The following is a 14225-nucleotide window of genomic DNA, read 5'->3' as shown; positions in this document are numbered from 1 at the left end:
AAAAAAGTGAAAACAAATCTGACCTCTTATCATTGTTACTGAGCAAGATATAGTGCTGGACATTTTACAAAAGTTATTCAACAGAATACAAAGAATTCCAGCTTTCAGTCAAACAGGTGGGTTACTGGTTCAGCTCTACAGTTTCGTAGCTCTGTGACTTTAGGTTATTCTTTTCATCTCCCTGAGTCTCAGTGTCCTCTTCTATAAAATGGAGAAATGATACATATCATAGGATGATTGAGAAGATTAAAGGAGATGACAACATCAAGGACTGTATGCTTTCTGCGCATACCGCTGTGCTAAGTGTTGAGGCACAAATCTCTCTGTGGGACTCTTAGAGTTCTGCATTGTTGAACTTTTCCCGGATATTTGTATAGCAAACAGATTTGTAAGAAAGAAAGTGTCCCACTCCAGAGCACAGGGAATGTGCTTACTACTCATTAAAAACGCCTCAGGGTTCCTATACTATGTAACAAAGCACACTGTGCAGCTATTATCTGACCCTCTTCACTTTGCTCTGGTGGAAGAAGAGGCGCTTGGGGAACTGACAAGAAAATGTTGATACTCTGGGTACACCAGTGCTGCGAATACTGAAATCCTGCTCTTACCCAGAGGTCTCGTGTTTTCTGCCACCATCCATATAACTGTGACAGACTGACTTGTACGGTAAACCATAAACCCCTCACAGTTCTTGATAGTAAGCACCTTCTGGTAACATTATCTCTTTCGTTCATCAATAGCCCTATAAAGTTCAGCAACACAATGTATGGTGCAAGTAAGGTATTCCACAAATAGTAGTTAGTATTATCTTCATCATCATCATTAATCTTTACAACAATCCTGTAAACTTGGAATCGATACCATCAATTTTACAGCTGACAGGCTAACTAACCTGCCAAGAATAAGTCAGTCACATAAATGGAGGGACAGAATTTTAATCCTTTCCACTACTACCAGGTCATCTCACAGTTTTAAAATTACAACTCATTTGGTGAGGCTGCAAACTTTATAGTAACCTCACAACATTCATTCTTCAAATTTGTACTGAACACCTTCTGTGTTTCAGGCATGTTGTTGGTGCTGGGGAAATAACAGGGAATAAAACATGCTCTGTCTTCATGAAGCTTATAGAGGAAACATACACCAAACAAAACAAAGTAAAGGAGTGACTGACTCTTCTAAGCGTTATGATGGTAATAAACAAGGGACTCTTTTAGAGAATAACTGGAGGACAAACTTTTCAAACTAAAGGTTATTAGCTGGGAATAAATCATTGAGTCCTAACCAGAATTTTTTGAAAAAATGAAGCAGTACAGAATAGAAAAGAATGCACACCCATTGTAAGTATTGTTTGTGAAACTTTCATCTTGCATAAAAGGTCATGATATATAATCATTTCCTTCAGGCACAGGGAATAATGTACACAACAGGAATGGAAAGACCTTGCTTTGTTGGAAAAATGGAAAATAATAGTGTGGCCAGGATCCTATAGAAAGAAAGGATAGGGTGGCATGAATTGTTGGAAAAAAAGATGTTAGAGTTCTGGTGGAGAGTTTGTGCAATGTAGTTTTAAACAGGTAAGTTATCTGATCTGATTTTCAGTTTGGAAGTCACTTTTCTTGTAACAAGGAGAACGGACTGGAGGGAGTGCAAGACCGGAAACAAAGACTCATCAGAACGCTGTTGTAAGCAGCTGATGTAGTGACACTGTTAGCTCGGTTTAGAGTGGGAAACGGAGGGACAGCAGTGATGCAGGTGAGTGGATGGATCCAAGGTATTGTTTTGAAGACAGAATCAACAGGACTTGCTCCAGTGAGGCATCAGAGGCACATTCTAAATTTCAGTCACCCAAACACTGTTTCTATGAACATACCATGCTCTCCCACGTGTCTAGGTCTCTGCACATGCTCTTCCCCAAGCCCTCACCCTACTCTCTTGGTACACTCCTACCCAACCTCCATTCAGCATTGAGCCCCAGTATCACCTTTTCCACAGAGCCTTCCCTGAAACTTAGAAGCAATCTCTCCGTACTTCCTTATGAAAGCATACACACATGCCTTCAATACAGTTACAGACTAAAGTGCAATTAGCTGTTTATATATCTGTTTTCCAAGTTAGTCAGGACCATGCCAGAACAGACAACATACTCTCTATCCTGGGACTGATGACAGTGCTCTGAAAACTACAAACTCATTAAGCAAAATTTGATGAACAAATGTGCCATTTCATGTCACATATTCCTTCATTCCTAAACTAGCAAAGAATCCTCATTTGTAAAGGAATGCATTGCACATATTTTTATTTATTCTTGCTTCAGATAATCTCTAAATGACTTCATACTCAGTGAAATATATATTTGCTTAGTTTATGTTGCCCTACAAATCTATTATGTTTAATGATCAGACTGTTTCTTGCCTTCACAAATTACACAGCAGTGTGTAGCAAAGAACTCATCTTAAATTTAGATCTCTGTTCATAAACCAGATGGGTGGCCTTGGGATGGGTTATTTCATCTCTCTGGATCTCAGTTTACTCAAGTGTATATAGCAAGGTTAATATTTCTGTTATTGGGTTGTCATGGGGCTTAAATGTGAATGTAAAGTAGCTAGCACAAATATACACTCAAAACATATTAGTTCCTGTTTCTTCAACTTAACTTTACAAGGAAGAATATAGCTTTTTGGTAACTAAATACAAAAAGTTTCTGGCCATGGTACTATCTTAGAACCTAAGACTGAGAATGAAAACAACCTTACCTCCACCCCACAACACACAGCTTGGACACTGAGGTCCAAATCTACATACCCTGGATGTAGTTTACTGTCTACTTTAACATGACTTTACTATTTCTTTGTCTTTATTAGTATAACTTTACCATTCTAGAAGACTCCTGCCCAAACAGCTTAACTGTTCATTACTGAACTTCCAGAAGAAATCTATCAATTTTTCAATAGAAAGCATAAACAGTTTATGCCCTTTAAGATTCTTTGCACTCACCTTACTCTTTTCATCAGTCTTAAGACTGTCAAGATCAGCATCCGATTCTAATCAAGCCATCTCCTTTATTCCCCAGCCTTCTCACCCTCTGCCACTGAAAAAACAACCTTAAACCAAACTAAATTCTCAATAAAATTTGACCTTGCCTTCCCAGTGAGTGACACCATCAGAACTCTGTTGAGGTGGTGTTCTCCCTTACACCAGTAAGCCATAAAGTCAGCTTTGCATTATCAAAAGGTCTGTTAGTGATATTTGGGAAGCTGGCTTTGGACAGAGCAGTACACCTATCTATAAGCATGAAGCCAGTGCAGGGGCATTTCTCCACTAGCTTCCAGAAATACTGTAAATATGAAAAAAGGAAAATTACATATCAGGCAAAACATTTTCACTAAAAAAGGAAATGGGTTTGTCAAGACTACATTAGAAACTTTCGTTGGAAAATTCCATAGGTGGCCGATGAGTTTTAAATTTTCTTCTTTACGAAACACAATGTTGCAATTTTTTATCGCCTTACTCAGAGCTGTTCAAATATGATTCTGAATCAAGAAAACCAGGGTCTTATGTTATCTTTGGAATTAACTACCAATAATGCTAGGACAGGCACCCAAAGTGACTCCAAGAGAAATGACTAATTTTTAAATTCGACCCATTTCAATGATAATTCAGATCCGTCAACTTCATTAAATAGAAAGAACACTAATTTCTACAGGGTCTAATCATGGCCTAACGACTTTCCACCGGGTAAAGCATACAAAGCTGTGGCATGGGAAGGAGGAAGGGAAGGAACACGTGCCTTTCCAGGTTTGCTTTCCCCGCTGAGAGCCCGATCTGGACCGCATGCCCGGCCCTCTACCGGGTTTCCCGGGGCAGCTGCAGAAGCTCCAGAGAAGACACAAGAGGCGGCAGGAGCAAACAGGGTTTCCGCGGAGCCCGCTCTCCCTCTGGCAGGGGACAGGCCCGCAGTGGTGAGAGGGCTTCGGGGTACGGGGCTCCCTAGGACTCACTTTCAGCCAGTTCCCGAGTCCGTACCTGACAGGCGATGGACCTGCGGAAGCCACACGCCATGTCTGGCACTACCAGGTGCGTCCCAACAAGCTAGCCCCGAGCCCCGCCCTTTCCTGCCGGCCCCGCCTCCCTGCGCCGGAAACCCGCCCCGGAGGGGGTTGCTAGCCAATCAGGGAGCCACGTGGCGCGCCACTAACCTCTGCCCCTCTGCCGCGAGGGAGCGCGGGAAATCCTGGGTACGCTGGAGTCGTGCGGGCTGCTGGGACCATGGCCACCTCTTCGGTGTCCAAGGTACGTAGGGGCCGGCGCCTATTGGGACGCCGCCGCCTCATTCCCTTTTGAAGAAGGGATGAAGCGGACGTTATGTAGACCTCGGCGTACCGGCTCGAGGTGAGGGGGCGGCTGGCTGAGCTGAGCCGTCTTTGCTCCGAGTCCCATTGAGGCCAAGTCGGCTTGGGGAGCGAAGACACCAGTCTGCCTTGGTGGTGTGGTTGGGAGGATTTTTCAGTTCTCACTTGTGCAAGTCGGATGATCCTAGACGTGCCTCAGTCTCTCCTCATAAATATTTATTGTGCGCCGAGTTAGGTACCGAGATACAGTGGTAAACACAACAGACTCAGTTTCTGCACTCAAGATAGTAAATACAGATAAGCCTGTGATTACAAATTGTAGTAGGTGTTAGCAAGCCCGAAAGGCCTGCGTGAGAGAACAGAAGAGCGACACAAGCCTAATAAATAATGAATTGCCGGGGGTCAGCTGAGGGCCTTTGGGGAGAGTGACATATTAGCTAAGACCTGGAAAATGAGTCCAGGTTAGAGATAGAGAAGGGAGTGTCATGAAGAATGAGGATGAAAAAGTGTGTGTGTGTAGATCATAAAGAGCTGCTCATGTGGGCTACCTTGATGGCCAAGGATGACGAGACATGATAGTGTAGTTGGTAAGAAGATAAACTGTAGAGCTCTTGTCCAATGCAGTAGCCGCTAACTGCCTGTGACTATTACATTTGAATTAGAATAAAAGAAAAGAAAATTAAATTAAAAATTCAGTTTCTTAGTCTCACTAGCTATATTTCTACTGCTCAATAGCCACGTGTTGCTGTGGTTACTGTATTAGTGCAGATATGTGATATTTCCATCACTGTTGAAAGTGTTATTGGCTAGCACTGTCATAGACAAGTAAGACCTTAAGTAATATTATGAATGCAGCAGAAAGCCCCTGAAGTTAAGCTCTGATAAAGCTGAGAATGCAGATGAAGAAGCTGCAAAGATGTTTCTCCCTGTGTTAAAATAGTAGATTAATGAGAAGGCTATATCCCGTGGATCTAATTTTTAATTTTGATTAAAATTAAAATTAAATTGTGAGAATCACTGCCTTCCAAGACTGCATATCAAAGAGACACTACTAGCTGGAGGGTTTAAGTTTACAAACGATTGACTTATTGGGATGCTAGGTGCAAATGCCAGAAGAGAAAGATTGGTACTATGTTTATCTGTTTGTTTGTTTTGCCCTGGTTATGAAGTTCCATACAGCCCACTAATCCTTTTTGTTGCATAAGCTTCTCTTATTTTTGTGCATCTTGCAAAATTTTGAGACTGTTTTTCAGAAAAGCATTTTTGGAATTACAACAAATGCTTATACTGAGGTGATTATGAAGAAGACCTTACATGAGTAAGAATCTTTAAGGACTTTTTCAGGAGTTCTCACAGCTTTCTTTTTTCTTCTGTAAACTTCTCTTTCTTGCCATACTTCCTGGCTGTTGGCACTGCTTCTAGACTTCTTCCTTCATCTCAAATACCATCACTTAATCAGTAATTCAGAGTGGATAACTGTATTAATACCCCTGCTATACATTAGGATCCCTTCCTGGCACACTTAATATCTCACTTGTTCATAGCTCCTTTTCCTTTACTGAATTGCAAGTGGATATAAAAAGGAGACCATGATAAGCTTGTCATGGTACCACATGGTTTTTCCAAAAATGTATGTGCATTTCAGATAGTTCCACTAGTTGAAAAATCAAGAGTATAAGGCACAGTTCTTATTTCGGATCCTGTAATCCACATGGCCCCTTTATATTTGCACAGCTGTCTTTGCATTATGCTGAGATAACTTTTTCTATAATTTTAGAATTTTTCATAAAAATGCAATCTTTAAGAAATCTCTGATGGGTGGTTTTAGGATTGGTAGAATAAACATAGGACCAGTAGCTTGGCGACTATGTATCATTAGTTAAATGATAACATGAAACTAAACACAGTTAGAAAATTAGCAGGAAAATTAGTTGGCAAGCATCCATTCATTCTGTATACTGATTGCCTAATGTATATATTAGCACTGTCCTGAACATTGGGGAAACAATTATGAATTAAATGCAGTCTGTGCTTTGAAGGCTCTCACAAACTGCTTGGAGAGACAGACCCGTAAGTAACCATGATACACAGTGAAAACAACTTAAAGCAAAATAAAGATACTCAAGTAATGTGATATCTTAGGGGAGGGAATAATTGTGACTAGAGAATCGGGGGTTTCTCAGATCAATTGAGTCAGATTTTAATGGATAAATAAATAAGAGTTTATCACATGAAGAGAGGTATGTAAGGTGAAACAATAGATAAAATTATCTATTTTCTGTGAAGGTCCCAGGTATTTGGGGTTTAATTAAGTAATAATTCTGAAACGGGAGAGCATCAGTGTTCTCAGTGTTCTTGATTGTCATTTTAATGTGTAGTGTTAATGTTCCTTCTCCAAGTTTTATAAAAATGAAACCTTTTGGGGTTTGAATTTCATCAGCTTATATTTTCTTTGTCTGCCTCTTAGATCAGGTGTCAGAGAGCAAAATGAAAGATGAACCTCCATGGGAAGGAGGAGAGAGAAATGGATAGTCCCCTTATTTAAGAATTTTCCCTCTATAATTCAGACAGAAGAGAGATGATTTCTTAGCACTTTAAAGAAACACCTTTTTTTTAAAAATCTGCTTATCCATAACATACTTAGATCAGATTATTTGCTCCTTGGCCACTTTAAGTTTATGCTTTTTTTTTTCTTTTTTATAGGGTTGTTTTGTATTTAAGCCGAACTTAAAGAAAAGAAAGATTTCTGTGCCAGTAGGTAAGGTATCCTAATATCAAATTTGTTGTTTTCCTCCCCAAGTCTTGAACTAACTTAACCCTAATTGAATTTAGTAATTCTGTTGTCCAAGAGTTACCTTGTTGATATAGCTGTTAAGTTCCAAGGCAGTAGGTCAAAGGGGTAAAGGTACACCCCAGGGTTCTAATCTAAAAGGAATTGGATATACCTTCAAGAGTCAAGTTGGAAAGTAAATTTTCTGCTAAAGTTTATGTCATCATTCTTTGAAAGAGATGGTTTCAAAAACCTCAGTGGTTTCCTGTGGTGAGGAAAGGGGAGTTGACTGCAAAAGGCAAGAAGGGCTTTCTGTAGTGATGGAAATGTTCTCTAAATTGAGGGGGTGGCTATGTAAGTGTATACTTGTGTTAAGGCACATCAGACTGTTAAAATGGGCATATTTTATTTAAAAATTATACCTCAATAAGATTAAATTATTAAAAAAAAAAGAAACTGTCTTCACTCTCTGATCTCCAGATATCTGTTTATTAATCAATTTAAGACTTCTTTAAACCATAGTAATACTGGCAGTCGGAAAGTTTATTGCACTGGTTTTCAGTTACAGCTGCAGATTAGAACCATTTGGGGATTTTAAAAATATATATAATTGTATATTTATGTTGCAAGAAAGAGTATAGAATTTCCTTGTAGCTTTGTTTAGTTATTCCTATAGTAACATAACATAAATACAATATTGGTATCACAGCCAGGAAACAAACATTGGTACAATGACCTTATTCAGATTTCAACACGGTGAACTTTTTAGAGATACCAATGCCCAGACCCCAACCCAGACCAACTGAATCAGAACCTGTGAATCCAGGTGTTGGTGTTTTTTAAAAACTCCTCATGGGTTTATTGAGGATTTACATGCAGTATTCAACACTGTCAAGATTAATTCCGATGGAAAAATTGTGACACAATTAACTATACTCATGCACTAATTTTGAATTAAAAAAGAAAGACACCTATACTATTGTTTGAATAAGGAAAGATATTCTGAATATATAGAATAGGATTTTTCTAAATTATCACAATACAGTAGGGTGTTAATCTTTTAGTTTGCGACTAGCTAGATAAGAGACCTGTGCTCAAGGAGCAAACAATGAAATAAGGTCCATATTAAGGTGAACAGAGAATAGAAAATATAACTTATAGGAAGAATCCAGTTTCTCATTAATGAATATACAGTGACCTCAAGCTTTATACCCTTACACACTTTGTCTCAAAGAAACCTGAAACTTTCCGTATTCCTTGCCCTCCTCCCCGATGAAATGAAAAATAGCAATGGTAAACTTGGAAATAGTTAACAAAGAATAGCTACATTAGGAATTATTTTTTAAGTGACTGACTTATGAGCATATTGCTTTCACGTTGGAGATTGCTAAACTTAACTAGAGATAGTTCATTTTCAAAGAAAATTCAAGACTCGTTCCCCCATTTTCCATGACAGTTGCGCAGCATGGCATCTAACATCATCAGCAATTTCATGATAACTAATACAATTGCTAACATTTAGTTTTTATTATGTGCCAGACTATTCTAAGCACTGTATATGTGTTAACTTATTTAATCCTCACAGTAAACGATGAGGAATATATTATTATCTCCATTAAGATAGATGCAGATACTTAGACATAGAAAGAACTTTCTCAGTGTTAGTGCTGCTGAGAGGCAGAGCTGGGATTGAGCTAAAGCTCTCCGGTTCCAGAGCCCATGACTTAATAATGAGGTGAGTTTTTGCTTAGAGCTTGGTGTATTTCAGCTATAATTTGTTAATATTTGCTTCAAGATTTTAGTATTAGTAAACCCAATGTGTATAATTTAAACTTTAAAGTACATTTTTTTCACTGCATTGATCTAAAACTGACAGATACTGTTATGAGAATCTTAGAGGAATTGACCCTGATTGTAAGACAGATGGAGTGGTAATGAGGAAAACATACCCAGATTTTAGCACCTGCCTTTGCTGGCTTCAAATATTGAAACAGATTGCCTGAAGGAGGAGGAGGATTCTCTGCATTTGCCCACCATCTGTCCCCTGACTTGAAGACACATAGCTAAAAGAAGACTGGTAACTCTTGCCCACCTCAGTATTCTGTGGGCCACTGCACATCCTAGAAAGCAAGGGGGCAGGAACTGGAGACAGACAGACAGACAGATTGGCAGTGGCACAGGCATGGTAGGAGATGTTCACACCCAAGTAAAGCATTCCGTGTAGGAGCAGGAGAGAACCGGTCAACACTGAGAAATCACATTCTGGAGTTCCTTTCGGTGCTTACTTATTTTTTACCTACTTGATCTATAACTGACTGACTGAGAGGAAGAAGTCATGGTAACCAGTTAAAGTGTCCTACTGCTGTTACCCAGTTTCTAACAGTTGTTATGTTATGTGTTGGATGCAGCATTATTCAGCACATAAAAAATTCACATCTTGATTTGCCACTTTAACATTCTGTGTGATTTTATCATTATCAAAGTCAAATGATTATTTTTGTTCTATTTAAGGCCACCTTGTTACTCTGCCTAGTCTCTTATAAAAGTGTATCTCCTTACTTTGTTTGCATATTATACTGTAACTTTGTCATTTTACCATCTGATGACTTCAGTGTATTCTAATGCTTTTAAAAAATTTAGAAATTTAGAAATCAGTATTTGCTAAAAACTCTGAGTCAATTAGAAGGAAAATTCCATAACATGAAAGAGAATTTCTATTCCAAGTCATCAGTTAATGTTAAAACTTAATGGTAGACTACTGGCAGCATCTTGGTGAAGCCAGGAGCAAAATGTCCTCTTTCACAATTATTTTAATACTATGAAAGCTCTAGCTCTCCCAGTAAAATACCTAACAATAAAAAACAAGAAATATGAAGGAAAGTAGAAAACTATAAGGAATGTGAAATACTTGATTAAAGGGTGTGAATTTTTTATCATATTAAAAATGTCATTTCACCCCAAATCAATTTACAGATTTTATTTTATTCAGTCAAAATACCATTGTAATTATTTTTATAAATAACATGCTTAACTTGTAAGAATGGCTTAAACATTTTTGAAATGGAGTGATAATGTTTGGTGGTGGTGGTGGTAAGAAGACCTGAATCTATTCAACATCTGAATGTACTACAAAGCTAAAATAATTAAAACAGTTCAGGTCTGGTATGGAAGTAGAATTAGATTCAGCAGAACAAAAGTTAAATAGTTCTAAGTGTATAGTATTTAGACAATAAGAGCATTCAAGTCAGTGAGAGGAAAGATGGATTATTCAAATAAATGAGTGGTTTTCAAACAGACCAAGTCTGAGTCATGAAATCAGTTTTAGTAGGTTATGATAATTTTAAAAAAACAGAAGAGAAAAAACATTTGCTGTCATGTATAAGGATTTAAGTATTGTTCTGTTGGACTTTGTTTTTGTTTTTATTATATGTTTATGATGTGAAGTATATTCCTAAATGTGGACCATGGTTTGAAAAGTTTGAAAACCACCGCAGTAAATGGTATTTTGATAAATGGCTAACCATTTGGAGGAAAGCGTTCAAAAAGGAAATAAAATAATATAGACTGAATAAAATTCGTTTAGTAGGTTATGATAGTTTTAAAAAAACAGAACAGAAAAAAACATTTGCTGTCATATGATAAAGATTTAAGTATTGTTCTGTTGGACTTTGTTTTTGTTTGTATTATATGTGTATGATGGGAAGTATATTCCTAAATGTGGATCATGGTTTGGAAAGTTTGAAAACCACTGCAGTAAATGATATTTTGATAAATGGCTAACCATTTGGAGGAAAGCATTCAAAAAGGAGATAAAATAATACAGACTGAATAAAAGGCTGGGCTAAACTAGGTCAGTTGAACAGAAGAGCAAGAACAGTAGTACTAAGAACCATTTAATAAAGTAGACTTCAAAGCAAATACATGAAGTCAAGTATGCAAGGCCCTAGAAAAAGAGCAAATAAAGAAAATACATTAATATTAAATGGATATGCCTTTAAACAACTCATTAAATACAAACTGTTAGAAATTGAAAAGTAAATGGAATGCAATCTAAAAAATAAAAGGATATTTTTAATCTTGTAGATACAGTTAATGTAATAAAATTATAAGAAATATAAATAAAATTAGATATAAAGGATATCGAATGTTACTATCCCTGAATATATATATGTTTGGTACATATAAAAAAAATTAACCCCATCACTATGTGGATTTGCACAGAGATTTTTCTAACTTTTATTATATCAAAAAGAAACTGACATTTCTTTCTGTGTTTTTAGAGGACTATTTTAATAAAGGGAAAAATGAGTCTGAGGATGACAGTAAGCTTCGATTTGAAACTTATCAGTTGATATGGCAGCAGATGAAATCTGAAACTGAGGTGAATACTTTTTTAAATAGCTATGTTTCTCTGATACTGTGAATCTCATTTGTTAATTCCCATCTTCCTTTCACTAGTTTATGAGTATTGCTGAAATACATTAATATTGGCTAAGCATAATCTGTCTATCCTAAAGAGCCCTCATGTTCCAGGTATTAAGCATAGCTTTAAGTACTGGAACATTCATTTATAACAATGGCTGCTAAGGCAAGGGACCCTGTACATATTCTCACAGTTTTTAAATGGCAGCACTGTTTAAATTATCCATTCAGTCACACAAGTAAGAATCCAGCTATTTCTAAACTACTTCACTCCCTCATCCTCATATTCAGTAACCGTGTTCTTTTATTCCAGCTCTGAAAAATTTCTCCACTCCAGCCGATTAGTCACTGTACAGCCAACATCTAAAGTGGACTTGCTTTGTTTGACCAACACAGTGTTGTATTTTTTTGTTCTTAAATGCCTTTGGTATTTATGCACTTTCTAGTTTATTTATTTTTTTATGCTTTTTCTAGTTTATTCCTGCTTTCTACCTCTCTTCATTGCTCTACACCTAGTGGCTTTGCTCATTCATGTATTCCATGTGACCTTCGAAGGTATTCAAGTTAGTGGTTTCCGGTTTAGGCCTTCTTCACTTCTTAAGCTGGGTTGCCGTAATACCCTCCTAACTGATGTTCCAGCCTCCAGTGTCAAACCCTTCAAGCCTTTCACTAGTCCCTACAGCACCATTGGCCAAATTAAGAGAGTCCTCCCTCAGGCAGATTCAGCCCTGTGCTAGGCTGCAGGGGTTTCCGAACCAGCTGCCAGTATAGCCTCTCCAGTCCCCTCTAATCTGGCCTTCACAGTTCTGCCCAAACCCTTCTTAACCCTGATTTAATCGTGTCTCTTCTTTAAATGCCTTTAGTGGTTCTCCCCACAGGGTAAAATCCCTGCTTTAACTTCAGATACATGTTTTCCTGGTTCAGCCCCTTCCTTCTTTGTCCAGCCTCATTCCCTGCCACTTACCATGTTCTTTACACTTAGGTGTACCCGTGGTTCCCCAGATGTTTCTTCTTCCTTGCCTCCTTCGCTCCTCATCTCTTCTAACTTTCTTTGACCTACTGTCACCTCCTCTACCACCTACTCTAATGCTTTGGCTCAGATGTATCACTTCCTCAGCTTGAATTAGATGGTCCTGCTCTTTGTTCTGATGTTACCATAGTACTCTGCACATGTTTTTTAATTTTAATTGTTGTTTCTCCATTTATTCACCTTTTTTAGGGCAGAGACTGTGTTTCATTTGTAATGTGGTTAGTAAGTGAATAAATGAGATTCTTTGATGAGGGAATCCAAACGTACTAACCCCTGGGCATATAAGGAAAAAAGTATTTCTTATTGTATCCATTGTATAATCATTTTACATGTAATCTTTGAAATTGAATTCATGGGAATTTACTTTCCCAGACTTGGAAAGACACATCTGATTACAATAATAATAATTCATAAAGTTTTGTGTTTTCTTTATAGCAACTACAAGAGGAATTAAATAAAAACCTGTTTGACAGTCTAATCGAATTTCTACAAAAGTCTCATTCTGGATTCCAGAAGAATTCAAGAGACTGGGGCTGTCAAGTAAAACTCAGAGAAATTCCAACTGCCGCTCTTATTCTAGGTATTACTTTTTTTTAATTGGTGGTTTTCTTGTTGAGAATAGTAGGGAATAACCTGTTCTGATAAGCCTTTTTTGTCTCTTTCATTTACAGAATTAAACCAATTTTAGTTTACTTTGCATACTTTCAAAACGAATAAAAGTTCTTTATACTAATTATACATTTGTGAATTAAAAGAAATTGATCTAGAGTTAGCTAGTACCCTCAACTTTTGTCAGGAAAATGAAGAAGAAATATATGTGTGTTCTTTATTTTGTGAGAACATAGGAGATTTGAATTCAATAATAAACCACCAGTCTGTTAAAAGACTTAATTTTATATTTTTTAAAGTCATATCTTCAGTGGAATTACTCTGTGGCCTTAATTTTCTTTCCCTGTGCTTAGTTTTTCAGTCTTGTTTCATAATATTGCATTAATTTTAATTCCTTTCAAGAGAGTTTGTATGAATCATATATAAATTTCAGACTGCAGGTTTACATTTTTTAGGTACTTAAATATTCATCATTATCCTATTTTAACCAAACACCTAGATTCTAGGATAATGGAAAATTTTTCTTTGGAATATTAGCAAATTTCATTCCTTTTGAAAAGAAAGTTGAATTTATTTGTATTCCAAACATACTCTTCATTGCACTTTCAATAGTTTATTTATTCAGGGCTTGTTATACTAGTGGGCTCTGAGATAAGTTAACTGTGATGTTTAATACTGCCTCTAATACTGTTCATTACCTGAATCTTACTCCTGTTGTCCAGGGCAGTACCAAAAATTTAGTGTACCTACAGATAACCTCCAGGGGATCTTAGTAAATGCAGATTTTCATTAACAGGTCTGGGGTGGGCCTGAAATTCTGCATTTCTAACAGGTTTCCAGCTCATGTCCCTACTGCTGATCCCAGGACCACTCTGGGTAACCAGACTTCAGGGAAAGATTTGTATAATGCTGTGGATCAGCTGTTGAGTGCAGTCTGCTACTTAATTTCAAAATCCCTGGATGAGAAGCTGAGGCTAATTGATGGCCAGCTTGTACTGTTGGGTGCTTTGTTTTTATACTGCCAGGACAGCAGTTGGAGATG

General features: G+C 37.5%; 2 protein-coding genes across 7 annotated transcripts in view; one reads left to right on the top strand and one right to left on the bottom strand.

The window, feature by feature from the left end:
- RARS2 (arginyl-tRNA synthetase 2, mitochondrial) overlaps positions 1 to 4109 on the bottom strand; it is a 75510-nt gene extending 71401 nt beyond the window's left edge. For both annotated transcript variants that reach the window (XM_017671695.3, XM_037013881.2), the window contains exon 1: positions 4027 to 4109. In XM_017671695.3, the coding sequence (XP_017527184.3) occupies positions 4027 to 4062 (36 nt within the window). In that variant the 5' untranslated portion in view covers positions 4063 to 4109. The remainder of the gene's footprint in view (positions 1 to 4026) is intronic.
- A 103-nt stretch (positions 4110 to 4212) lies between these two features.
- Positions 4213 to 14225, top strand: part of ORC3 (origin recognition complex subunit 3) — a 60722-nt gene continuing 50709 nt past the window's right edge. For 3 of the 5 annotated variants that reach the window (XM_073220996.1, XM_037013935.2, XM_073220997.1), the window contains exons 1-4: positions 4213 to 4293; positions 7056 to 7110; positions 11403 to 11503; positions 13010 to 13154. In XM_073220996.1, the coding sequence (XP_073077097.1) occupies positions 4270 to 4293; positions 7056 to 7110; positions 11403 to 11503; positions 13010 to 13154 (325 nt within the window). In that variant the 5' untranslated portion in view covers positions 4213 to 4269. Of the gene's footprint in view, positions 4393 to 7055; positions 7111 to 11402; positions 11504 to 13009; positions 13155 to 14225 lie in introns of all 5 variants that reach the window. The other 2 variants (XM_037013925.2, XM_073220998.1) reach the window with 2 other exon arrangements.

This window comes from Manis javanica, chromosome 13 (assembly GCF_040802235.1).
Source record: "Manis javanica isolate MJ-LG chromosome 13, MJ_LKY, whole genome shotgun sequence".
Lineage (NCBI taxonomy): Eukaryota > Metazoa > Chordata > Mammalia > Pholidota > Manidae > Manis > Manis javanica.
The sequence above is the reverse complement of the archived record's forward strand: the minus strand, read 5'-3'. Positions and strand labels throughout refer to the sequence as shown.